Raw genomic sequence first — 26,352 nt, 5'->3', positions numbered from 1 at the left:
GGGAGGAGGAAGGAAGGAAAAAAGAAAGACAGACAGACTGTGGGGTCCTTGATGTTCTCTGAACTTGGTTGTTTTCTTGCAGACGTTTCATGACCCACCTAGGTAACATCATCAGTGCTAGAAGAGTGTGGGGTTTACAGAGAGGAGGAGGGCTTGTGGGGTGCTTGGTGCTCTCTGAGCTTGGTTGTTTTCTGGCTGACGTTTTATGACCCACCTAGGTAACATCATCAGTGCTAGAACAGGATGAGATTTGTGGAAAGGGGGAGGAGGAGGAGGAAGGAAGAGAGAGAGAGAAAGAAAAAGAAAGAAAAAAGAAAGACTGTGGGGTCCTTGGTGCTCTCTGAACTTGGTTGTTTTCTTTCAGACGTTTCATGATCCAAGCTAGGTAGCATCATCAGTGCTAGAACGGGATGAGATTTGTGGAAAGGGGGAGGAGGAGGAGGAGGAAGGAAGAGAGAGAGAGAGAGAGAGAGAGAGAAAGAAAAAGAAAGAAAAAAGAAAGAAAGAAAGACAGACTGTGGGGTCCTTGGTGTTCTCTGAACTTGGTTGTTTTCTTGCAGACGTTTCATGACCCACCTAGGTAACATCATCAGTGCTAGAAGACTGTAGGGTTTACAGAGAGGAGGAGGGCTGTGGGGTGCTTGATGCTCTCTGAGCTTGGTTGTTTTCTTGCAGACGTTTTATGACCCACGTAGGTAACATCATCAGTGTGGTGGTGGTGGTGGAGGAGGAGGACGATGACGACGACGGTGGGGTCCTTGGTGCTTTTTGAGCTTAGTTGTTTTCTTGCAAACATTTCATGACCCACCTAGGTAACGTCATCCTGAGTAGGTGGCTCAGTGGCTAAGACAACTGAGCTTGTCGATCAGAAAGGTTGGCAGTTCGGCGGTTCGAGTCCTTAGTACAGGTCTCCTGCGTGAGCAGAGGGTTGGACTAGATGGCCTCCAAGGTCCCTTCCAACTCTCTTACTGTTACTATCAGTGCTAGAAAAGGAGCGGGCTTGGTGGAGAGGATGAGGAGGACTGTGGGGGGGCGGTCTTTGGGGCTCTCTGAGCTTGGTTGTTTTCTTGCAGACGTTTCATGACCCACCGAGGTAACATCAGTAGTAGTAAGGGGGTAGGGTTTGCTGTCAGTTTTATATACTGGTGGCTGATGATGTTACCTAGTTTGGGTCATGAAACGCCTGCAAGAAAACAAATAAGCTCAGAGAACACCAAAGACCCCACAGTCCCCTTCCTCCTCCTCTCCACCAAATCCACCCCTTTTCTAGCACTGATGATGTTACCTAGTTTGAGTCACAAAACGTTGGCAAGAAAACAACCAAACACCAAGAATCCCACATTCCTCGTCTTTTAAGGCTAATAGAAGGCAGACATTTCATAACCCAAACTAATTGCCATCACACAATCATTTTACTTAATTCGAGTAATGAAACGTCTGCAAGAAAACCAAGCTCAAAGAACACGAAGGACCCTTCATTTCAGCCCTGAGTTACGAATATTCTCCTTTATGAGTGAGGGTCTGCCAAGGAGCTCTCTGGGAAGGGAAGGGAGGGGCAAGCATGACACAGCTGTTTACCTCATCTAGGTCTATCTGGCTGGGTCCACCCTTTGGCTGGAATTTCTGCACAGTCTGGACAAAGGCCCTACTTAATGCAGCCTAACTGACAATGCCGGGATTCAATCTTAGCAATGCAGGAGAGACCTTCTGGTCAATGGACCTCTCTTCTGCGCCTTAAGCAGGATCATCAAGAGAAGTAGGGAGAAATTATGGTGTGTGAGGGGCCTGTGTGTTGAAGCCACCTCTCCACACCCATTTAAGGAATCCAGGTGCTCCTTGAAGCTACAACCTGGATTTTCTCTTTTATTGAAACTTCTTTCATTATTGGAACTTCTATGTCTCTACTCTTCTATTGGAATCTTATTTCCTTCCCCCTATAATTTTGGGAAGCATTTCTCTTTATTTACAGAGAGCTTGCTTTTTCAGATTGAGTCAGAGAGGCAAAAGGACTAAGTAATCCTGGCCTGTTGTAAAAATTGATTGGTTGGTTGGTTGATTGATTGGTTAGTGCAGCAAATCATTTTCGACTCCTAGCCGCCACATAGATTTGTGGTAAAATAAAATGGCATAAAATACAGATAGTTCTCAACTTATGGCCCCAATCGAACCCAAATTTTCTGTTGTTATGCAAGACAGTTAAGTTTTGCCCCATTTTATGACCTTTTTTGCCACAGTTTTTAACTGAATCACTACGGTTATTAGCGGTTATTAAGTGAATGTGATTGTTAAATGAATCTGGCTTCCCCATTGACTTTGCTTGTCAGAAGGTCGCAAACGGGGATCACGTGACCCTGGGGAGATTGCAAACCGTCATAAATACATGCCAGTTTCCAACCGTCCAAATCTTGATTACGGGACCCTGGGGATGCTGCAGTGATCGTGTGAAAAACGATAAGTCCCTTTTTTCAGTGCCGTTGTAATGGTCACTAAACAAACAGCTGTAAATAGAGGACTATCTCTAAGCAAAAAAAGCTACCTAAGATTAAAGCAGAACAGCAGAGTAATTTAAAGTAGCTTCTTACTACAGGAAGAGACAGCCAGCCTGACAAGTTTTCTAATATTAAGAAATAGCTCTACTTCAGTAGTGGGATGTTGCAATAGTGCATTACGCTGTAATTCAACGCTCTTGCAGTATTGCATAGGGACGATAAAGATGGCAGCACACAAGCTACAATTATGGTGTGTTGTGTCCTCAAATATTCCCTTCTTTAGTCTTTCTGTCAGATCCCTGTTCATATAGGTAGTCCTTGATTTACGATGTAATTGAGTCTGAAAATACAGTTGTAAGTCATGCCGGTCATTAAGCGAATCATGTGACTGTGACCAATTTTACAATCTTTTTTTGCAGTGGTTGTTGAGCGAACCTGATGGCTGTAAGCAAATCCATTGTTCGTCATACATGCTTTTGGTTGGAAACTGGTAGTAAACTCCAGTTTCCAGCCAAAATGAGCTGGGGGTTGGACTAGAAGACCTCCAAGGTCCCTTCCAACTCTGTTATTCTATATTATAAACAGCTGTAAATGCAGGTTGGTTACTGAGTACCAAAATGTCATGTGACCCCAAGGGAGCTGGCACCTATTGGAACTACAGGTCTGGGTTATGAGTGCCTTTGGGGGGAGTTCTATCATAACTTTGGTCACTGAACCTCTGGCCATAAGTCGAAGACTACATGTATTAAGGACCTTCAAAACTCAAGTAGAAAACAATTTCTTAAAATAATTGCCCAGGGCTGTTCTTTATCTCTGCCTGTGGTTTAACTGCTAGGCCATCATAACAGTGTCTTAATCTCTGATCCAGCCCAGCAGAGAGGTGGATTATGTAACTTCTTTTGTAGTAATTTAAAAGCAATATTTCCTCACTACTTTTATAATTTGTCCTGCAACACACACGTCACAATATTTCATTGACCGTCTTGGTAATACAGGTAGTCCTCGACTTTCAACAGTTCGTTTAGTGACCGTTCAAAGTTGCAACGGCACTGAAAAAAGTGCCTCAGGACCGTTTTTCACACTTCCGACCATTGCAGCATCCCCAGGGCCACACGATCAAATTTCAGATGCATGACCACTGACTCATATTTACGACGGCTGCAGTGTCCCGGGGTCACGTGATCACCTTTTGCAACCTGACAAGCAAAGTCAATGAGGAAACCAGATTCACTTAACAACCGTCTTACTAACTTAACAACTGCAGTGATTCACTTAACAACTATGGCAAGAAAGGTTTGTAAAATGGGATTTGTAAACTCTGTAAACAGCTTAGAGAGAGGGCTGTAAAGCACTGTGAAGCGGCATATAAGTCTTAAGTGCTATTGCTATTGGTGTGGGCATCTGTCACACATTCCAATCTCTTGGCAATTCACCCTGTGCCAATTTAATCCCATATGAGAAGAAAGACCAGAAATTCTGGCCCTTTCTGAATTGCTTTTCCGATGGTATGTCCGTTTCTTATTAACACTGATATACTGCTGTGTGAAAAAGTAAATCTGGCATTTATTAAACTTGCACGGCCGCCCATCTCTACACGGCTTACGGGCATTCAATTATATAAAACACTAAAACAATAAATAAGGGTCATAAATTTAAAATTGAATTAAACTAAAGCCAACCAGAATGCGGAGGGAGGGAGCAAAGGGCACACAGGAAGGAGGCAGGGTGTCACATACTCTTTTAATCACCTCCAAAGTGCCACATCCCCATTTTGGGCGGGGTGGGGCGGGGGGGGGAACGACTTAGAAAAAACCAGCCAGGCACACTTTCGGGTCTGTGTGCCTGGCTGTTAATAAACTGGACAAATTGAAAGTAACGAGAGCTGTAATATCTAACCTAGTGGAAGAAAAAGTGCCATTCTCACTCCCTCTCTCCGTTGCTGTAATAAACGTGGGAAATCTCTAAAGATCTCCTCCTCCCCAATTAAAATCCGTTAATGAGCTCCTCCCTCCAATAGTTTTGACTCCAAAGGGAAAAGGAGGAGATAATATATATGTTGAAACTCAGAACACCATAAATACACACACATACCACGCCTAATTTATATACCTTGTCAGCTGCTGTCTAGTTTTCATTTTTCCCGCTTTTCAAAAGCCATTTTTTTCACACTGAAATTTACTAGGTATGTCTTCTACCACCTCACTTGATGATTTTTCCTAGTTCACCTCCCAGCTCTGCTGTTCTGTATATTTCAGCCAGTTTCTGTTCAACACAGTTCTGAAATAGTCCCAAAGGTGTTTTTTCAAGAGGCAACTGAACTTTCTGGGTTTTTTTGGAAGACATTTTGCTTCTCATCCAAGAAACTTTTTCAGCTGAATTAGCTACTTCATATCCTCTGTTAAGCTGGGCTCTTTTTAAATGCATCCTTCAAAACACTCGTGTAAGTTTTGGCAGATAGGACTGGTCCAGCCATACCCTTGTTAAGGAATAACAGAGTTAGAAGGGACCTTAGAGGTCTTCTGGTCCAAAGCCTTGCTCAAGCAAGAAACCCTATACCATTTCAGACAAATGGTTGTCCAGTCTCTTCTTCAAAACCTCCAGTGTTGGAGCATCCACAACTTCTGGAGGCAAGTCGTTCCGCTAATTAATTGTTTTCACTGTCAGAAAATTAGTTCTAGGTTGCTTCTCTCCTTGGTTAGTTTCCACGCATTGCTTCTTGTCCTGCCTTCAGGTGCTTTGGAGAACAGGTTGCCCCCCTCTTTTTTGAGGCAGCCCCTCAAATATTGGAACACTGTCAGCCCTATGATGAGAAGAATGATACAATTTCCCTGCAGGTTGGTGGCATATGATAGAACAAAAGATGGTGCCACTTTCTGGTTTTAAAACTGGGGAAAAGTAAAACCACAGCAGTGAGGACAGTTTCTATGTTAGCCCTTCAAGGCATTCCAGACAAGAAACGTGACAGTGAATGCAACCAAAACTACAGGTTTTGCAACCATAATTCAGCCCAAACTTTCCATTGCTAAGCAAGGCAGTTGAAAAGTGTGTTGCCTAACCCTAACCTTTTTTTTTTGGACACAGTTAAGTAAATTACTGCAATTGTTAAGTGAATCTAATTTCCCCCATTGACTTTGCTCGTTGGAAGCAGGCTGGGAAGGTTACAAATGGTGATTACATAACCCTGGGACAGCGCAACTGTCATGAATACATGCCAGTTGTTGAGTGCCCGAATTTTAATCACACGCTGCAACGGTTGTAAGTGCAAGGACTGATCCTAAGTCACTTTTCTGTGCCTTTGTAATTTTGAATGATCATTAAATGAATGATTGTAAATTGAGTACTACCTATATTGTAGGGCTTACATTAACAGAATCTTGTAAATCTGAAATTAACCTTCCTGTCCCTTTTACAGATAGTCCTTGACTTATGACCACAATTGAGCCCAGAATTTCTTTTCTTAAGTGAATTTTGCCCCATTTTACGACCTATCTTGCCACAGTGGCTAAGTGAATCATTGCAGTTGATAAATTAGTAACCCGGTTGTTGGGTGAACCTAGCTTCCCCCTTGACTTGGTTTGTCAGAAGGTCGCAAAAGGGGATCACATGATCCAGTGGCACCACTTCGGTCATAAATATGAACCAGCTGCCCAGCATTTGAATTTTGATCACGTGACTGTGGGGATATTGCAAAGGCCATTAACTGAAAAATGGTCACAAGTCACATTTTTCGGTGCAGTTCACTAAATGAACTGTTGTAAATCGAGGATTACCTGTACTCTGGAAAACTAGGGAGGGTCCCTTCTGAAACACTTTCTCCACCCTTCCTCCTTTAGTCTCAAATTTTGGATATCAGATCATTGTCTGCTTGTGACTCTTCTGTCCCACATACTATTATATCCTAGTATCCCAAAATACCTTCCCACTGCTACGAAGCCTGGAGGAAAGCAGACTTGTGGTTGTGAGACCTTTCTATTTACACAAACCCCTCGCTAACTGGGATAATTGAAAATATTAAATAAAACCCATATTTGCAAATCCTACAAACCGGGGAACAACGTATATCAATTACAGTAAGGTCCTATAAGAGCAAATCTGAAATTTCACGCTTTCTGTGCGACATCCAGCCCTTTGACTGTCCCTGTCTGGCCCTCATGGATTGCTTTGACTGTTTTTTTTTTGGGGGGGGGGGTTGGGGGTCAATTTCCATATATGTATGCGCGCATACCCATGCACCTTCACAGCCTATTGGTTCAACCCTCCACAACAGTCCCATTTTCTCATGTGACCCCTTGGGAAATTGCGCACCCCTGCGCAAGAGCTATGGTCGTCTTGTAAAAAATTTCTGTGAGCCTCGGTGGCGCAGTGGTTAGAATGCAGTACTGCAGGCTACTTCTGCTGCCTGCCGACTGCCTGCAATTTGACAGTTCAGATCTCACCAGGCTCAAAGGTGGACTCAGCCTTCCATCCTTCCGAGGTGGGTCAAATGAGGGCCCAGATTGTTGGGGGCAAGAGGCTGACTCTGTAAACCACTTAGAGAGGTCTGGAAAGCACTGTAAAGTGGTATATAAGTCTAAGTGCTATTGCTATTCTTTGGATCCAAGATCCCAGATCGCTAAGCCTCTCCTCTCCTTTTGACAGGCACCCGGAACGCCGTGTTAAACACCGAGGCGCGCACCGTAGAGGCAGATGTGCTAAGCCGCCGCTGTGTGATGATCCGGCTGATGGACTTCTCCTACGAACAGTATCAGAAAGCTCTTCGCCAGTCAGCCGGTGCCGTGGTGATCATCCTGCCGCACAACATGGCATCGGTGCCTCAGGATATTATCCGGGTGAGTTTCCTGTTCTGAGTGCGAATCACAGGGCTAAATTGGGCGTTGGTACCCTCCTCCTGCGGTGTAGCCTTCTGCCGTGTGTAAAGCCATCCACTGCATCTTTTGTTCGGACAAGATCAGTAAACACCGGATATTTGAGCCGATATTTGAGATATTATTACTGATCTTGTTACCGGGCTGGTTTTCTTCATAATACAGGTAGTCCTCGACTTACAACCATTCATTTAGTGACCATTCAAAGTTACAACGGCACTGAAAAAAGTGACTTATAACCATTTTTCACACTTGCAACCATTGCAGCAACCCACACTTAAGACTGTTGCAGCATCTCCACGGTCACATGGTCAATTTGGACGTTTTGCAATTTTACTCATATTTATGACGGTTGCAGTGTCCCGGGGTCATGTGATCCCCTTTTGTGACCTTCTGACAAGCAAAGTCAATGGGGAAGCCGGATTCCCTTAACAACCGTGTTCCTAACTTAACAGCTGCCACGATTCCCTTAACAAATCTGGCAAGAAAGGTCGTAAAATGCGGCAAAACTCACGTAACAAATGTCTCACTTAGCAACAGAAATTTTGGACTCAATTGTGGTCGTAAGCTGGAGACTCCCTGTAAATCCTTCCTAACAGATTTCTGGAGAAAGGGGTGCTGATTCAATCAGAATCCTGATTAAATTTATCAGATTTTATATATGCATAGGAGGGGTCCTTGGTGTTCTCTGAGTCGGTTGTTTTCTTGCAGATGTTTCATTACCCTAACTAGGTAGCATCCTCCTCCTTCTCCTTCTTCCTCTTCCTCTTCCTCTTCTTCTTCTTCTTCCTCTTTCTAGCACACCCAATTTTACAGCTTAACACAGTTAAGTGAATCATTTCAGTTGTTAAGAGAATCACTGTGGTCATTAAGCAAATCTGGCTTGCCTCACTAACTTTGTCAGAAGCAGCCTGGGAAGATTGCAGATGGCGATCAAGTTAATGTTGCAGACACTATAAATACACGCAGGTTGCCAAGCACCCCAATTTTGATCAAGTGACCATTGGGATGCTGCAGAGGTCATAAGTGCGAGGACGGGTCGTAAGTCACTTTTTTCAGAGCCATTGCAACTTTGTACAGTTGCTAAATGAGTGGTTGTAAGTCGAAGACTAACTGTAGTGGCAAGCAAGCCTCCTCATTTAAAACTATGATCATTAGTAAATTTGTGACCCATTCTTCCCCCAGAATTGAGGCTAAATAGGATCACAGTGTATTAAAAAAAATAACTCACAAAGCCCTTCAAATTTGATGGGCTGTTTATACAGGTCCTTATGACCTCAATGGAGGTTAAAATTTCTGTTGTTAAGTGAGACATTTGTTAAGAGTTTTGCCCCCTTTTATGGCTTTTCTTACCTCAGTTATTAAATCAATCATCGCAGTTGTTAAGTTAGTAACACGGTTGTTAAGTGAATCTGGCTTCCCCATTGACTTTGCTGGTCAGAAGGTAGCAAAAGGGGACACTACAACCGTCAGAAATATGAGTCAGTTGCCAAGCATCTGAATTTGGATTGTGTGGCCACGGGGATGCTGCAACGGTCGTAAGTGCGAAAAATGCTCCTAAGTCACTTTTTTCAATGCTGTTGTAACTTCAAACGGTCACTAAAGAAACTGTTGTAAATCGGGGACTACCTGTATAGGATTGTATGCCTTTATCACACAGAAACAGATAATACAATCTTGTTTTGTTGAGAGTTAAACATCAATCTACCCTATAATTCCTCCATAAATGTGATGGATTCTTTGCAAGGGGCCAGTCAATAAGAGCTGTCAATCAATGGAATGGGTTACTATCCGGAGTGCTTTTCTTTCACTGGAAGTTTTCATATAAGAGGCTGGATCCCACAATCTGTTGGGAATGACGCAAGTGCAGTGTTTCTCAAGCTTGACCACTTTAAGATGGATGAACTTCCATTCAACTTCAATGAGGCACAGTGGTTAGTGTGCAGTATTGCAGGCTAGTTCTGCTGTCTCCCGGCTGCCTGCAATTTGGCAGTTCAAATCTCACCAGGCTCAAAGGTGGACTCAGCCTTCCATCCTTCCAAGGTGGGTAAAATGAGGACCCAAAATTGTTGGAAGGGCAAGATGCTCCCTCTGTAAACCGCTTAGAGAGGGCTGTAAAGCACTGTAAAGCGGTATATAAAACTAACTGCTGTTGCTATTGCTATTCCCAAAATTGAACGGCTGGCTGCAGAATTCTGGGAATTGAAGTCTACTCATCTTAAAGTGGCCATGTTTTAAGAACAACTGCAATATTCAGAAGGTTTGGCCTTAATGACTCCTTCCAACTCCATCCTATGACGATAAGCCTTTCCCTTCTTGGCAATGCTGAGGTTGACTCCCTGTTCTTCTCGCCTGAAGCAATTCATGGAGATTGAGCCAGAGATGTTGGCCATGGAGACCATCGTCCCAGTCTACTTTGCCAAGGAAGACGATGAGCTGCTCTCCATCTATGAGCAGACCCAGGCCGCTTCGACATCGCAGGGCTCGGCTTCGGCTGCCGAAGGTCAGTATTTTTGTGAAGTTCGGTTGGGCTTCCCGGGATCGCCTCCCCCTCCCAGTGTGGACCTCTCCGAAAGATGTATTGACCGGTGGCTTTTCAGATCAGGACTATCCTGAGACAAAGATTAAAAATAAACATTGTTTTAATACTTAAAAAATAATACATGAATTAAAAAGAAAAACCAAAATCAGATAAACCCAAAAGGGCAGACTGATTGGACCGCTAGGTCTTTTTCTGCCATATGTTTTTTCTATGTTCCTGTCCTTTTAAAAAAAAATTGAATAGGCTTCTTTTTGAATTGCATGGAATACAGGTAGTCCTTGACTTACGACCGGTTGCTTAATGACTATTCAAGATTACAACAGACCTCACCAGGGCTACGTTCCAACAACCAGCCACCACCCTTTGCAATCACACGATTGCATTTGATGTAGTGGGCAACCGGCCTACATTCACAGCCATTTGCAGTGTCCTGGTTTATGCAGGTGGGGTTTTGCCACAAACTGGCATTTGTTTCCAATTTCTGGTGGAAAAAACGCCCCCGACGGACCGTGGAATTACTTAATGGCTGTGATGATTCGCTTTGTGACTACCACAAAAAACTTGTAAATCGGACAAGGTCATGAGGTGAGCCACTTAAGGACCGGCATGACTTACGAACATAATTCTGGGCTCCACAACAGTCATAAGTCAAGGACTATCTGTAGGATCTCAGAAGTGAAGCATTTGCAATGCATATAGAAGCTCTTATGTCAGCACATGGCAGTTCTGAGTCGGGTGATTCTTTGCTGCGTGTGGCCACAATTCTACACTAATTAGAAGCAAACTCATTAGCTGTCCATCTGCTTAATTGTTTTAATATTTTCTTGCTTGTTTCCATACAGCGTTAGGAATTGTAACTCATCCTTTTGATCCTGGATTCTGTTGCACTGATTGTTCCCTGGGCACTTTTATTGTACGTCCAAGCGATATTGTTTATTATTGAATTTATATTCCCCCAACTGACTATGGAGGAAATCTGAGCAATGTAACTGTACTTTATGTATATTAGCCACATAATACATTATGTAGTTAATGAACAGGATATGTACTTTGACAGAAAAATAACACATTAAATCAGCAAATCGGAAAGATTACTGGTTCTCGAGCATAGCTACAGGCACCAGGTGCAAGTACATTTGTCAGATTGCTTTTGTGTTTTATATAATTATCTTTAAAACAGAAACCAGGTACTCTAGATGGCGTAGAGCAATGTTTTTCAAATTTGACAATTTTAAAATGTGTAGACTTCATTTCTTAGAATTCCCCAGCCAGCATTTGTGGACTTCCACTCCCAGAATTCCATTAGGGGATGCTGGCTGGGGCATTCTGGGAGTGGAAGTCCACAAATGCTAATTGGGAAATACTGGAAGTTGAAGTCCATATATTTTAGGGTTGCCAGAATCTAAAAAATGGAATAGATTTCAAATGTCTATCTACTTATTGTATGGGAGACAGTTTGAATTTTTTCTGATAGTGAAGCCTCTTTCTGACCTCTTTCCTGTGTAATCTCAAAACTAACCCAGTGGGCTCATGTACAGGATAGATCGATGTGCTTAATCTTTTAATGGCTGTGAATGTTGAAGGGGACAAGAGTGGAGATGTTATTAGCTTAATTAATTGCTATATTGCCTTTGTACTGAATTTTCCATGGGAACTCTATAAACTGCTGAGTGGCTAATTAGGGTTTCAGATGACGGACAAATACCAGCAGGCCTTGGCTTACAACAGTTTCTTTAGTGACCGTTCAAAGTTACAGCGGCACTGAAAAAAGTGACTTACGACCATTTTTCACACTTCTGACCATTGAGGCATCCCCATGGTTGTGTGATTTACATTTGAATGCTTGACAACGGACTCACATTTATCAGGATTGCAGTATCCCAGACTCAGCTGTTCCCCTTTGGCGACCTTCCGACAAGCAAAGTCAGTGTGGAAAGCAGACTAATGTTACTAATTTAACAACTGCAGTGATTCTCTTAACAAATGTGGCAACAAAAGTCGTAAAATGGAGCAGAACTCACTTAAGAACATAAATTTTGCTCTCAGTTGTGGTCGTAAGTTGAGGACTATCTGTATTGTAAATAAACGTTGCTGGAGGTTGGCAGAGTAGCTACAAAATATATGTGATTCAGGATGCCAGATTATCTTTCCTGGCATGGGCTATGCTCACTGTTGGCATCCGATAGATCACTAAATACACCCTTTGCCTTTGCTTGATTGTTTGAATCAAGCGGTGATTATTTTAATGTCAAACAGTTCTAGGAGTAATCAAAACACAGATTTGCTCTCTGTATCGCTAATCACTGATTAGTTTCAGGCTGTTAACAGACAAGTCATTAACACTAAAGGCCCAGAAGGGGTTTCTGTATTCTGGTGCTTGCCTTTCTTTGACATAATCTGAGTACAGGTAGTCCTTGAGTTATGACCACAATTGAGCCCAACATTTATGTTGCTAAGTGAAACATTTGTTAAGTGAGTTTGTCCCATTTTATCACTTTTCTTGCCACATTTGTTAAGTGAATCACTGCAGTTGCTAAATTAGTAACAGTCGTTCAATGAATCTGGTTTCCCCATTGACTTTGCTTGTCAGACGGTCACAGGTGATCACATGATCCCTGGACACTGCAACCGTCGTAAATGTGAATCAGTTGTCAAGCAACTGAATGTAAATCACATGATCATGGGGATGTTGCAACAATCGTAAGTGTGAAAAATGATCATAAGTCACTTTTTTCAGTGTTCTAACTTCTAATGGTCACTAAGTGAACTGTTGTAAGTCGAGGACTAAATGTACCCATTGCTGGATTGTCAATGCAGGTGATCCTCGATTTACAGTCACAATCCAGCTTTCAGTTGCTAAGCGAGACAGTTGTTAAGTGAGTTGTGTCCCATTCTATGACCTTCCTTGCCCCGGTTGTTAAGTGGATGACTGCAGTTGTTAAGTTAGTAACACGGCTGTTAAGCGAATCTGGTTTCCGTATTGATTTTGGTTGTCAAAGGATCACAAAAGGACACTGCAGCCATCATAAATACATGCTAGTCGTCAAGCCTCCAAATTTTGATCTTGTGACCATAGGGATGCTGGAAAGGTCATAACTGTGAAAAACGGTCCTAAGTCACTTTTTTCGGTACTGTTGTATCTTTGAACGGTCACTAAATGAATGACATGGTTGTCACCTTTTGGACAACCATGACCTGGATGACTTGAGAATATCTACAGACTTTTAGTTATACAATTTGGGATGAACACCCTTGGAATGGTGTGGGAATAGAAATGGATTTCCAGAGGGAAAATGGAACCTACAGGAACCAGGAGCACCACTCAGGTGACCCTGAGGACACAGATAGACCTTCAAGGGCTTCAATGACCCTCTAAAAAGGATGCAAATGGCCAGCTGTCTGCAAGGAATATAAATCCTTCCATTCCCCTCCATCTGGTCAGAACTGAAAAAGCTGCTTGGATGAGAAGCGAAATGTCTTTAAAACAAGAACCAAAAGTGGTTTATGAATGACCAAAGAGGATAAATGTTTAATTTAGAATTTTATTAGGGAGTAATGCTGAAAAAGAAGGTATGGAAAGGATTTTAGTAACAAATGTGAAGTGTGATAAGAGAATTTATAAAGGGGAGGTTGATGAATATTTTTTAAAAGAGGAGTTAAAAGAGTGTGAGGGAGTTTTGAATCTTGTAGTAAGTTAGCATATTTTAGCTTATGCTTGTTTTGATCTGGGAAGTCGGGGGGGGCGTGGGGAGGGGGGGTTGAAGGTTGTGCGGGGATAAAATTGTTGTCTAATTTTTAATAAAATTAAAAGATAGATAAATGTATTAATAGAGAAGTAAGAAATGTGGGGGAAATATCATAATAAAGGAAATGATAATATTAGGATATGATAAATACTGGAGGAATAAAAAGAAGACACAAAAGATGTATTTAGAAGATACACTGAATGATTGATTATGTATTGTTTGTTTGTTTGTTTATAAAATAAAAAAAAAACTTCTAAATAAAAAAAACCAAAAAAGTCCAGTTGCCTCCTGAAAAAACTTGAACTTTCGGTTCAAGAACTACCAGTACCTGTATTAACTCCTGACTTTTAAATCCTGTTTTTTTTCCTTCCTAGTCCTTTTGCACACTGCAACAGCCAACGGCTTCCAGATGGTGACCAGTGGGGCTCAGAGTAAAGCCGTCAACGATTGGCTCATCACAAGTATAGAAGTGAGTTTGGAGTATTTTTTACACAGTATTTTTTCTAGGTTGTGGCCCTGCCTGCGATTTGCAAACCCAGGATCTTCCCAGCGTCTGCCCTTGGACCGTGCTCAGCTTCTTTGATACCATTCAAAAGCATGTCAGCCGGAGTGCTGAACACATGATTTCCCAGGCCCCTTGAGTTTTAAGGAGTAACTGGAAGGAAGGGGTTTGGTTTCCAGGGGGGGAAGCCAAAGCAGCAGGGGACAAGGGTTAGAGCCTTCCGTGGGAGGGGCTGGCCTTCTTTGAACACTCTTGCCTGGTTGAGCTGTCGGAGTGGAGGTCACAGCTAAGGATTTTATTAGGGAAGATACGAGACGTGTGGAGCGGCTTCTTTTATATAAAAAAAAAAAAGTTTTACTAGGTGTTTTTTTAAATCCTCACCTTTATTACTTTTGTAAATAAGTCAATGTGGTGAACATACTCAATATTCCTTCCTCCTTGTATTTTATTTTATTTTACTTTATTTAATGTTTTGTTTTATTATTTTATTTTTAATATTTATATTTATTTAACATATTGGGTTTATCTAAGATCATCCAGCTGGCTTTCACGCCTAAGGCGGGACTAGAATTCACTGTCTCCTGGTGATTGGCCCACAGTCACCCAGCCGGCTTTCACACCTAAGGCGGGACTAGAACTTCCAGGCTCCTGGTGATTGGCCCAAAGTGAGCAAGCCAGGTTTCATGACTAAGGTAGGACTAGAATTCAATGTCTCCTGGTGATTGGCTCAAGGTCACCCAGGTGGCTTTCATGCCTAAAGCAGGACTAGGATTCCTAGACTTCTGGTGATTGGCCCAAAGTGACCAAGCTGACTTTCATGCCTAAAATGGGACTAGAATTCACCGTCTCCTGGTGATTGGCGCAGAGTCACCCAGCTTGCTTTCATGCCTGAGATAGACCATACTAAGGGCAAGAATCAGGAAAGGGAACCATGTTGGATTTTAAACACACTTATCCCCATTTCAGCAAGTTTAAAGCCCTTTATATGTTACAGATGTCAATCTTAAAGAGGAAATGTATCTTGTGCTGATCTGGATGTGATGATTTTGCAGTAGCTCTTATTTTACCTCTTTCCTTGCAAGGGGCGGCTGACAGGCCTGGGAGGAGAAGACCTGCCTACCATTGTGCTAGTTGCTCATTATGACTCTTTTGGAGTTGCACCGGTAAGGACTTGCTGGCAAAGGTCTGTGTTTTGGCGTTTTCAGTATGACGCAGCTTGGCTCACTGATTTGAGATACCTATATGTTTGTAATAAGTGCTGATTACATTTGCTGCAGGCATGTGTGCTGGATGTGAGGGAATGTTTCATTGCCAGTGCTCTGAACCTTCCATTGAAAAAGCTTCGTTTTGAATGCAACAGCCCAAATTTTGATCGTAGCTTCTTAAGTTTTAGCATTCTTGTAAAATACCATTCATCATTTTAAATATATGTAAAATAGGTAAAAAAATTAGAATAGAATAGGATTTTTTATTGTCCAGGTCTTATTGGACATACAAGGAATTTGTCTCAGGTGTTGTTGTGGCCCGTCAGCGGCCTGTGCAGCTAGTAGCTGATTCCGACAGCGAGGAGGCTGGTGTGATGCTGTGCCAGCAGCCTGTGCAGCTGGCACTCGAGTCAGACAATGAGGAGGCTGGAGAAGATGTGGTGCCAGAAACAGGGATTCAGCCAAGGCCTTCAGAACCTCCAGAAGCTCCCATAAGTGAAGAGGACGAAGAGGAGGAGCCTCTTCTCAATGCACGGGCACGCATAGCTGCCAAAAGGCAGGAGTGGTTCCTCAGGAGGAGGTCTCCTCGAGAGTAAGGCTTGGGGCTAATTGGCCACTCCCTTAGCCTATTTAAGGAGGAACGCCGACTGAAGCAATTTGCAGGGAACGACTTCGTCCACATACCTTCGTGTCTTGTCTTGCTTATCAGCTTCCTGCAAATTGCTTCTGGGCATTCTGTCAACCACAGTAAGCTTTCAATATTATTCTTTGAATTCTTGGTGGCTGTTAATGCAGTTAATTTATAGCCGTTGTTGTAAAAAACTGGTTTATTTAGTAAACTAAGGTTTGAACGGACTTTGTGTGTGCTGCGTTCTTTGGGGTCCGTAGCTGGAGCAGAACAGGTGCATAAACTCTCAGTGTACATACAAACAACAAAGTGATAGGTCAGAGATAATAAATCACAGTTAAAATTATTAATCATAAGATGCAAACAAATGATAAATCATAAGATACCAATAGGAGAAGATAGTAGGTAAATGAGAAGATGAGAAAAGAAGAAGAATAGCAATACAGCCCTTCTACAGGGGTAAATATCCTTAGGCATAAGACACTGCTGTGGGAATTAGGTGTTCAACAGAGTGATGGCACAAGGGAAAAAAGTTCTCTTTTGTGTCTAGTTGTTTTGACACGCAATGCCCTATAGCGGTGTCCTGAGGGGAGGAGCTGAAACAGTTTATGTCGAGGATGTGACGGGTCTGTAAATATTTTATCAGCCTTCTCTCTCTGGTTTGTGCAGTACAGGTAGTCCTCGGCTTACAACGTTTCATTTAGTGTAACTGTTCAAAGTTGCAGCGGCACTGAAAAAAGTGGCTTAAGACTTGTTTTTCACAGTTACAACCTTTGCAACATCCCCATGGTCACGTGATCAAAATTCATGGCAACTGACTCGTATTTATGACGGTTACAGTGTCCCCCGGGGTCACGTAATCCCCTTTTGCGACCCTCTGACAAGCAAAGTCATTGGGCGAAGCCAGATTCGCTGAAAAACTAGGCAACTCACTAATCAGCCGCAGTGGTTCACTGAACAGGTGTGGGGAGAAAGGTTGTAAAATGAGGCAAAACTCACTTAACAAATGTCTCACTTAACAAAGAATAGAATAAAATAATAGAATAGAATAGAATAGAATAGAATAGAATAGAATAGAATAGAATAGAATAGAATAGAATAGAATAGAAAATATAGAATACTATAGAATACTATAGAATACTATAGAATACTATAGAATACTATAGAATATAGAATATAATTAGAAGAATAGAAAAGAAACAGAATAGAAATGGAGTCCAACTCCCTGTTCAGGAAGGAAACCCCTATCCCATTTCAGAGAAATGGTTGTCTAATCTCTTCTTAAAAACGTCCAGAAATGTTGGACTCAATTGTAGTCGTAAGTCGAGGACTACCTATATCTGTTGGATATTCAATGGAAGGCAGGCTGGTTGCAGTGGGTTTTTTCCTGCGGTCCTAACTATCTCTTCCAGTCTGTAGCTGCCCTGTTTAGGTGCTGTGGCAAACCAGACAGTTATTGAGGTCCAAAAGGACAAGACTCCCGTCATTCCTCTGTAGAACTGGATCAGCAGATCCTTGGGCACTCCGAGCTTTCTGAGTTGAGCTTCCTGTTGAGGAAACAGCTCACATTCGTGATGATTGTATCCACTATTTGAGTTTTTCTAAGCTCCGGCTGGTGTCAGCTTTGATGGCGTCCAGCCGCCGTGTTCTTTGGCAGACGGGTTTCCTTTTACCGCTGACTCTTCCAAGCATAATTACTGTATTTTTCGGAGTATAAGACGCACCAAGATTTTGAAGAGGTAAACAAGAAAAAAAAAAGTTTTTGCCCTCCCCGGCCCCCAGGAGCACTCTGCAGGCCTCCCAAACCCTTTACACGTCCTGTTTTTGCGAAAAATGGGATGCGTGGAGGGTTTGGGAAGCCAGCAGAGTGCTCCTGGGGGCCGGGGAAAGCAAAAATGCAACATGTAGAAGGTTTGGGAGGCCAAAAACAGGCCCATTTTCTGCAAAAACGGGTGTTTTGCCCTCCCCAGCCCCCAGGAGCACTCTACAGGCCTCCCAAACTCTGTGCGCCCCGTTTTTGCGAAAAACTGGTCCGTTTTTCGCAAAAACAGGATGTACGGGGTGGGGTTTTGGGAAGCCAAAAATGCCCGTATTCGGTGTATAAGACGCACCAACATTTCCATCCTCTTTTTTGGGAGGGGTGCATCTTATACTCCGAAAAGTATGGTACTTTCTCCAGTGATTATTCCCGCATGACATTGGCAAAATATGTGAGATACGGTTTTGTGATTTTTGCCTTCCAGAGACATGTCTGGTGTTATGTGCTCCAGTACTCGCTTGCTGGTCACCTTTATTTATTTATTTATTTATTTATTTGTCAGATTTATATGCCGCCCTTCTCCTGTAGGACTCGGGGCGGCTCACAACAATAAAACAACCCGACAATAGATAAAGATTAAATAATATTAAAAACCAATTTAAATCCCCAAATCCCCAAATTAAAATCCACGGCAGATCAGGGAAGTTGCTGAAAGAGCCATGTCTTTAGGTCGGCGCAGAAGGTGTGGAGGTCGGGGGCCGTCTGGAGCCCGGCGGGCAACCCATTCCAGAGGGTCAGTGCAACCACAGAGAACGCCCTTATCCTGGGGACCGCCAGCCGACACTGTCTGGCCAAGGGGACCCGGAGGAGGGCAGCCCTATGTGAGCGCACTGGGCAGTGGGAGGCCGGTAGGAGGTGATCCTGCAAATATCTTGGGCCTTTGCTGTTCAACTCACGTTATATGCATGTCTACTGATAAAGGAGAATATTTGTAGCTCAGGCATGAAATGAGGAGTTCTTGCTTTGTTTTCTTGCAGACTTCATTATTTATTTATTTATATATTAGTCCAATTTATATGCCGCCCTTCTCCGTAGACTCAGGGCGGCTTACAATGCATTATAGCAATAGCCTGCATACTTTTTTGTATATACCTGCTTATTAGGGATTTTGCCCCCCCCCCCCAAGCGGTGTTGTTCTATACAAAGTTGTCTTATTGCCCCCACAATCCGGGTCCTCAACTTACCTACCTTGAAAGGATGGAAGGCTGAGTCAACCTTGAGCCTGGTGAGATTCGAACTTGCACTAATTGCAGGCAGCTGGCAGCTAAGTGCTAGCACTTAACAGCACTTTAGTCCGCTGCTCTAAATTACCCTAACTAGGTAACATCATCAGTGCTAGAAGGAGGTGAGATTTGTGGGGAGGAGGAAGGGGAAGAGGAAGGAGGAGGAGGAGGAGGACAATGCTACCTAGTTAGGGTAATGAAATATCTACAAGAAAACAACCGAGCTCAGAGGACACCAAGGACCCCTCCTATGCATGTATAAAATCTGATAAATTTAATCAGGATTCTGATTGAATCAGCACCGCTTTCTCCAGAAATCTGTTAGGAAGGATTTACAGGGAGTCCTCGGCTTACAACCGCAATTTGAGTCCAAAATTTTTGTTGCTGAGTGAGACATTTGTTAACTGAATTTTGCTCCATTTTACGACCTTTCTTGCCACAGTTTTTAAGTGAATCGCTGCAGGTGTTAAATTAGGAAAACGGTTGTTAAGTGAATCTGGCTTCCCCCTTGACTTTTGCTTGTCAGAAAGTTGCAAAAGGGGATTACGTGACTCCAGGACACTGCAACCGTCACAAATATGAGTCAGCTGCCAAGCTGAATTTTAATCACATGACCATGGATATGCTGAAATCGTCATAAGTGTGAAAAGGGTTCGTAAGTCATTTTTTTCAATGCTGTTGTAACTTCAGTTATACTAAATGAACTGTTGTAAATTGAGGACTACCTGTACTGGTCTACCAGAACATGAGACAGACCTCACGCTTAGGGGAAGTTATTGACCCACTCTCTTCTTTACAAGACGGTCCTTGACTTTTGGCCATCATGGTCATAAGTCACAATGGTTGTAAAAGGAGTCGCTGACTTGATTTTACAACTTTTTTTGCGGCGGTTCAACTAATTCAGTCACTGAGCAAATACGCAGCCATTGAGCAAACACAACAGTGGTTAAATGAACGCCATGGTCATTAAGCGGACCAGTGGTTCACTAGAGGTGCGGTTTTGCCGAAATCCAGAAGTAACTGTTGGTTTTTGGCCAAAATCGTCGCAAAGTCACTCAGAGTCACCTTATCGGGGAGATGGAGAGCATATAAATTTAATAAAACACTGCAAACAGGCATAAACGCAGCCCCCTTGTTGAGCACCCAAAATTTGGTCATGTGACTCTGGGGAGGGCAAGACTCTCAGAACTTTGAATATCGGCTGTTAAGTAGCCTCCAGATAAGTCTGTTGTATCTTTGAACGGTCGCTAAGCAACGGGTCATAGGTCAAGGACTACCTGCACTCTCCCCCCCCCCCCCCATTTCTGTTTTTCAGCCTCTCACAAGTGCCTCCCTTCTTTCCACTCCCCAGCAATTTAAAAATGGAAGTCTTACGAAGAGAGGGTGGCAAATGTACAACCTGTGGACTTCCAGCTCTCACAATCCCTGAACTGGCTCAGGAATTCTGGGAGTCGAAGTCCACAGGTGTAAAGCTGCCCACACCTGGTCTTTTGAAGGGAACCATCCCTAAATCCAAGGCTGAATCCTTGGATTCATCCGTCCCCTTGAACTCCAGGGGACCTAACCAAGGGAGGGGGAGGAATATTAGACGGTAGCCTTCAGGATGATTTGCAGGACGGGGGTTTGTACAGAGTGGAAAATACGTTCTGTTTCTAATCTTAAACAAACTGTTTATCTCCTGAATGTTCTGCCAAACTCCTGCAATCTGGCCGTAAAAGAACCAAGAGTGTTTTAACTTGGTCTGGGTTTGGGAACAAGGCATGTTTCACGGCTGGTGCAGCGTGTGTGTGTGTTGCACTGCTCCTCTGCGTGACCCCTGTGCTTCTGTGCCCCCCCTTCCCCCCAATTGTACCATTGCTAAGGAAATCCCCCCCCCATCCTTGTTTCTTTCCTGCTTTTATTTCTCCATCCCAGTCAAGATTCAGCCTTTGGGGGTTTTTTTTTTTCCTTCCATGGACACAAATGACATGATAGCAGTGTTCCAATATTTGAGGGGCTGCCCCAAAGAAGAGGGAGTCAGGCTATTCTCCAAAGCCCCTGAGGGCAGGACAAGAAGCAATGGGTGGAAACTAATCAAGGAGAGAAGCAACTTAGAACTGAGGAGGAATTTCCTGACAGTTAGAACAATTAATCAGTGGAACCACTTGCCTCCAGAAGTTGTGGAGGCTCCAACACTGGAAGTTTTTAAGAAGTGATTGGACAACCATTTGTCTGAAATGGTATAGGGCAGTGATGGCTAACCTTTTTGCCATCGCGTGCCAGGAGAGGGGGGGCGGGAGAGGGTCACACGTGCATGTGTCCACGCGCATGCGTGCGCAACCCTCCCTCCCGTTTTTCTTTCTTACCTGGTTCCAGATCCTCTCTATCTGGGAAGGGCGAAAACAGCCTTTCCCACTCCCTTGTGGAGGCCCTACGGAGGCTGAAAGGGCCCATTTCCCAACTCCCGGTGGGACAGGAAGTGACATTTTTTGCTGTCCCCAGCCTCCAGAGCCTCTCTAGGAGCATCTCTAGGAGCCTCTCTAGGAGTCTCTAGGAGCCTCTCTAGGAGCCTCTCTAGGAGTCTCTGGAGGCTGGGGACAGCAAAAAAGTCACTTCCTGTCCCACCGGGAGTCGGGAAATGGGCCCTTTCAGCCTCCGTAGGGCCTCCAAGGGAGTGTTTTCGCCCTTCCCAGATAAATAGAGAGGATCTGGAGCCAGGTAAGAAAGAAAAACGGGCCTCCTCCTCCCCCCCAGGCCCTCCAGAGGCAGGAAACAGCCTGTTTCCCTACTTCTGGTGGGCCCAGAAGGCCCGAAAATCAGCTGGCCGGCGCGTGCATGCGCCCCAGAGCTGAGCTGGCATGCCCACTAATATGGCTCCGCGTGCCACCTGTGGCACGTGTGCCACCGGTTCGTCATCACGGGTATAGGGTCTCAGGCTTGAGCAGGGGATTGGACTAGAAGACCTCCAAGGTCCCTTTCAACTCTTGTCATTCTATTCTAAATATCCAGAAGGAAACCCTGGGCTTCATTCACACCTGGACACCTTCCTGAAAACCAGCCCTGCATAGTTTGTGTACATAACGTTTTGCACATCCCAGCGTGATGCTTCGTTCCGTTTAGGATTTCTGATTTGTATGCCAACACGGGTAGTCCTCAACGTACGATCACAACTGAGCCCCAAATTTATGTGGCTAAGCGAGACAGTTAAGTGAATTACGCCTCATTTTACGACTTTCCTCGCCACGTACGTTAAGCCGATCGCTGCGGTTGTTAAGTTAGTAACGTGGTTGTTAAGTGAGTCTGGCTTCTCCATTGACTTTGCTTCTCCGAAGGTTGCAAAAGGGGATCGTGTGACCCCCCAGGACACTGCAACCATCCTTCTCCCCACAAATCTCACCCCCTTATAGCACTGATGATGTTACCTAGTTAGGGTAATGAAACGTCTGCAAGAAAACAAGCAAGTTCAGAGAGCACCAAGGACCCCACAGTCTGTCTGTCTGTCTGTCTGTCTTTTTCTTTCTTTCTTTCTTTCTTTCTTTCTTTCTTTCTTTCTTTCTTTCTTTCTTTCTTTCTTTCTTTCTCTCTCTCTCTCTCTCTCTCTCTCTCTCTCTCTCTCTCTCTCTCTCCTTTCCTTCCTTTCTTCCTCCTCCTCCCCCTTCCCACAAATCTCATCCTGTTTTAACACTGATGATGTTACCTAGTTAGGGTAATGAAACATCTGCAAGAAAACAAGCAAGTTCAGAGAGCATCAAGGACCCCACAGTCTGTCTGTCTTCCTTCCTTCCTCTCCCTCTCTCTCTCTCTCTCTCTCTTTCCTTTCCTTCCTTCCTTCCTCCTCCTCCCCCTTCCCACAAATCTCATCCTATTCTAACACCGATGATGTTACCTAGTTAGGTGGAGGTGGTGGTTGTTGTCATCTTCTCCTCTTCCTCCTCGTCGTCGTTGTCCTCCTCCTTCTCCTGTTCCTCCTCCTCCCTTCTTCCTCCTCTTCTTCTCCTCCTCCTCCTTCCCCTCCTCTTCTCTTCCTCCTCTTCCTCACCCTCCCTTCTTCCTTGTCCCCCATCGTCCTCCTCCCCACAAATCTCACCCTCTTCTAGCACTGATGATGTTACCTAGTTGGGTCATGAAACATCTGCAGGAAAACAACCAAGCTCAGAGAACACCAAGGCCCCCCACATTTCAACCCTGAGCTAACAGATATTCTCCTTTATTGGTACTGCTCTTAAATTCCCAAATCTCCCTGCTCATCCTTGACTAAAGACCTTCTTTTACCTTCCAGTGGCTGTCCCACGGGGCGGACTCCAACGGCAGTGGGGTCGCGGTACTCTTAGAACTCGCCAGGTTGTTCTCCCGGCTCTACACGTACAAGAGGACCCACGCCGCGTAAGAACGGGATCGGCTTTGGGGTAGGGAAATCCCGCACGAGGCAAGGTGGTGGATGTGCATTCTCCAATAGAAATGTACCCATTACCACGTTCTCTTCTCTGCGCAGGTACAACTTGCTGTTCTTTGCATCCGGAGGCGGCAAGTTTAACTATCAGGGGACGAAGAGGTGGCTGGAAGACAACCTGGATCACACAGGTGTGAATGGAGATTATTGCATTCTTTGATATGCTTGGGATTTATGGAGAAAGATTTGGCCTAGGAAAGGGGCTGTTGGATAGAAGCCTGGCAGCCAGCTTAAAGTGGCAGAAGAGGGTATAACTTGACCTCTTATAGCTATTAATGAGCTTGATGACATTCCTCGCTTTTCATTTTTCAATTATTTATTCCTTTAATTTGATTTTGATGGCTGCCCATCTCGTCAGAGAGGCTAACGATAGGTTAAACCACCCTGTCAAATGAGAACCCAAAACAAAACAATATATAAAGCGAATTCAGATAATCCTCGACTTAATGGTCACCATTGAGCCCAACATTCCCTTGGCTAAGCCGGACCGTTGTTAAGGGAGTTTTGCCCCCATTTTACGATCTTTTCTCCTGCAGTCGTTAAGTGAATAAGTCATTAAGCGAATCTGGGTTTCCCCCATTGACTGTGTCAGAAGCCCGCTGGGAAGGTTACAGATGGTAATCACATGACCTCAGGATAGTGCCACTGTCATTAACATATGTCAATTGCCAGAATTTCATTTGCACAAAATTGGAAACAGATTTGCTCCATCAAATACGATGATCATAAAAAAGGTGCTAGAATGTGCAGAAGCAGATAAATTAACAATGGAACTAAAAGACCGAGAGGAAACGATTTATTACGAGACATGGAATAGATGGTATAACTGGTTGGAGAAAGAATCCAAAATTAATGTATAAATGTAAGAGGGGATATTGGAGAGGAGCGAAATAGTTAGTGTGTAATAGATGGGTATAAATTGTAGTGAATATAGAAATTAGTAAGTAATATATAAAACGTATGTGTATATAGTTGGTTAAAAGATAAAATAGACATTATCAAAGATGCCAGTATCAGAAAGCTGTAAAAATGTAACAAGGATGTTAAAAGATGTAAATGTTGAATAAAAATTATTTTTTAAAAAAAACATATGTCGATTGCCAAGCAGAGTTTGATCCCATGACCGAATTTTGATCATTGTGTGAAAAAGTGTGAAAAATGGTCATAAGTCACATTTTTCAGTGCCGTTGTAACTTTGAACGGTCGCTAAACAAATAATTGTAAGCTGAAGACAACCTGTAGTGACCTTTTGGGAGGCCCTGTTCACTGTCAGTTAGACCCTGGTGATCTCCTGCCTGGATTACTGCAATATGCTCTACCTGGGGCTGCCCTTGAAGTCCATTCAGAAGCTTCAAGTACAGGTCCTAGTCCTGAACTTAGCAACAGCTTGTTTAGTGACCGTTCAAACCACTGCAGCATCCCTATGGTCACGAGATCAAAATTCAGATGCTTGGCAGCTGACTCGTACTACGACGGTTGCAGTGTCCCGGAGTCACGTGATCCCTTTTTGCGACCTTCCGACCAGCAAAGTCAAAGGGGGAACCAGATTCCCTTAACTGTATTACTAAGTTGACAACTGCAGTGATTTGCTTAACAACTGTGGGAAGAAAGGCCGTAAGATGGGGCAAAACTCATGTAACAAATGTCTCATTTAGCCACAGAAATGTTGGGCTCGATTGCGGTCCTAAGTCGAGGACTGGGTACCAGTGCAGAATGCGGAAGCACAGGTCGTAAAATGGTGCCAGTGATTTGGCCCAGGTAAACACCACGATCCGTGTCTGTGGAGATTCTCAGCCATCCAAGATCATGGTTGTCCCAAAGATTGAGGACCCAGTTTGTGGGGGCAATAAGCTGACTTTGTATAAATATACAAAAGTATGAAGGCTATTGCTTAACGCATTGTAAGCCGCCCTGAGTCTCCGGAGAAGGGCGGCATATAAATCAAATTTAAAAAAAAAAAAAGTTGCTTTTTTTTCCCCAAGAGGCAACTGGACTTTCTTTGTTTTTTTCTTGAAGTCGTTTCGCTTCTCATCCAAGAAGCTTCTTCAGCTCTTCTTCTTGGATGAGAAGCGAAACGTCTTCCAAAGAAAAACCAGATAAGTCCCGTTGCCTTTCGGGGGAAAAAAAACACCTTTGAGCTACAACCACTATCCCTGAGCTGCATGAGCCTGTGAGCTCCTGGGTGCGATTCAAGGTGCCGATTGTCACCTTTTGAAGCAGGGATCTCCAACCTTGGCAACTTTAAGCCTGGCGGACTTCAGCTCCCAGAATTCCCTAGCCAGCTTTGCTTTGAATTCTAGGAGTTGAAGTCCGCCAGGCTTAAAGTTGCCAAGGTTGGAGACCTCTGCTTCAAAAGGTTTTAAACCCTTCATGGCTTGGCACAGTCTCTCTCTCCGGTTGTTTCTACCTGTTCATCCAGTTAGACAGGAGGTCTTATCAGTTGTTAAAGAATGCAGGTTGATAGGGTTGGAATATGGACCCCTTTGTACTGTAAAATTCACTTTCTGGAACATTCTTCCTGCTGGTCCTCGATTCTGCAGGCGTTTCATAAGGCCTTAAAAACCTGCCACTGTGCCCAGATTTGAGGCCCCAAGCGTGAGCAAGGCTTATTTCTTGGTGGTGTTACAGATAACAGGTAGTCTTCGACTTACAACCACAGTTGAGTCCAAAATTTCTGTGGCTAAGTGAAACTTTGCCCATTTGCCTCGGTTGTTAAGTGATTCACTGCAGTTGGTAAATGAGTGACACGGTTGTTAAGTGAATCTGGCTTCCCCATTGACTTTGCTTGTCAGAAGGTCGCCAAAGCGGGATCACGTGACCCGGGGACACTGCCACCGTCATTAATACGAGTCAGTTACCAAGAGTCTGAATTTTGATCGTGTGATCAACGGTCCTGGGGTGAAA

At 43.9% G+C, this 26,352-nt stretch overlaps 1 protein-coding gene across 4 annotated transcripts in view; it reads left to right on the top strand.

Moving 5' to 3' along the window:
• The window catches only part of NCLN (nicalin), a 47,593-nt gene that overhangs the window by 1,450 nt on the left and 19,791 nt on the right, over positions 1-26,352 (top strand). For all 4 annotated transcript variants that reach the window (XM_060681552.2, XM_087872568.1, XM_087872665.1 and 1 more), the window contains exons 2-7: positions 7,128-7,318; positions 9,713-9,857; positions 14,017-14,111; positions 15,227-15,307; positions 23,278-23,381; positions 23,491-23,579. In XM_060681552.2, the coding sequence (XP_060537535.1) occupies positions 7,128-7,318; positions 9,713-9,857; positions 14,017-14,111; positions 15,227-15,307; positions 23,278-23,381; positions 23,491-23,579 (705 nt within the window). The remainder of the gene's footprint in view (positions 1-7,127; positions 7,319-9,712; positions 9,858-14,016; positions 14,112-15,226; positions 15,308-23,277; positions 23,382-23,490; positions 23,580-26,352) is intronic.

Source organism: Pantherophis guttatus, chromosome 1, assembly GCF_059756535.1.
Source record: "Pantherophis guttatus breed Tessera chromosome 1, ASM5975653v1, whole genome shotgun sequence".
Lineage (NCBI taxonomy): Eukaryota > Metazoa > Chordata > Lepidosauria > Squamata > Colubridae > Pantherophis > Pantherophis guttatus.
The sequence above is the reverse complement of the archived record's forward strand: the minus strand, read 5'-3'. Positions and strand labels throughout refer to the sequence as shown.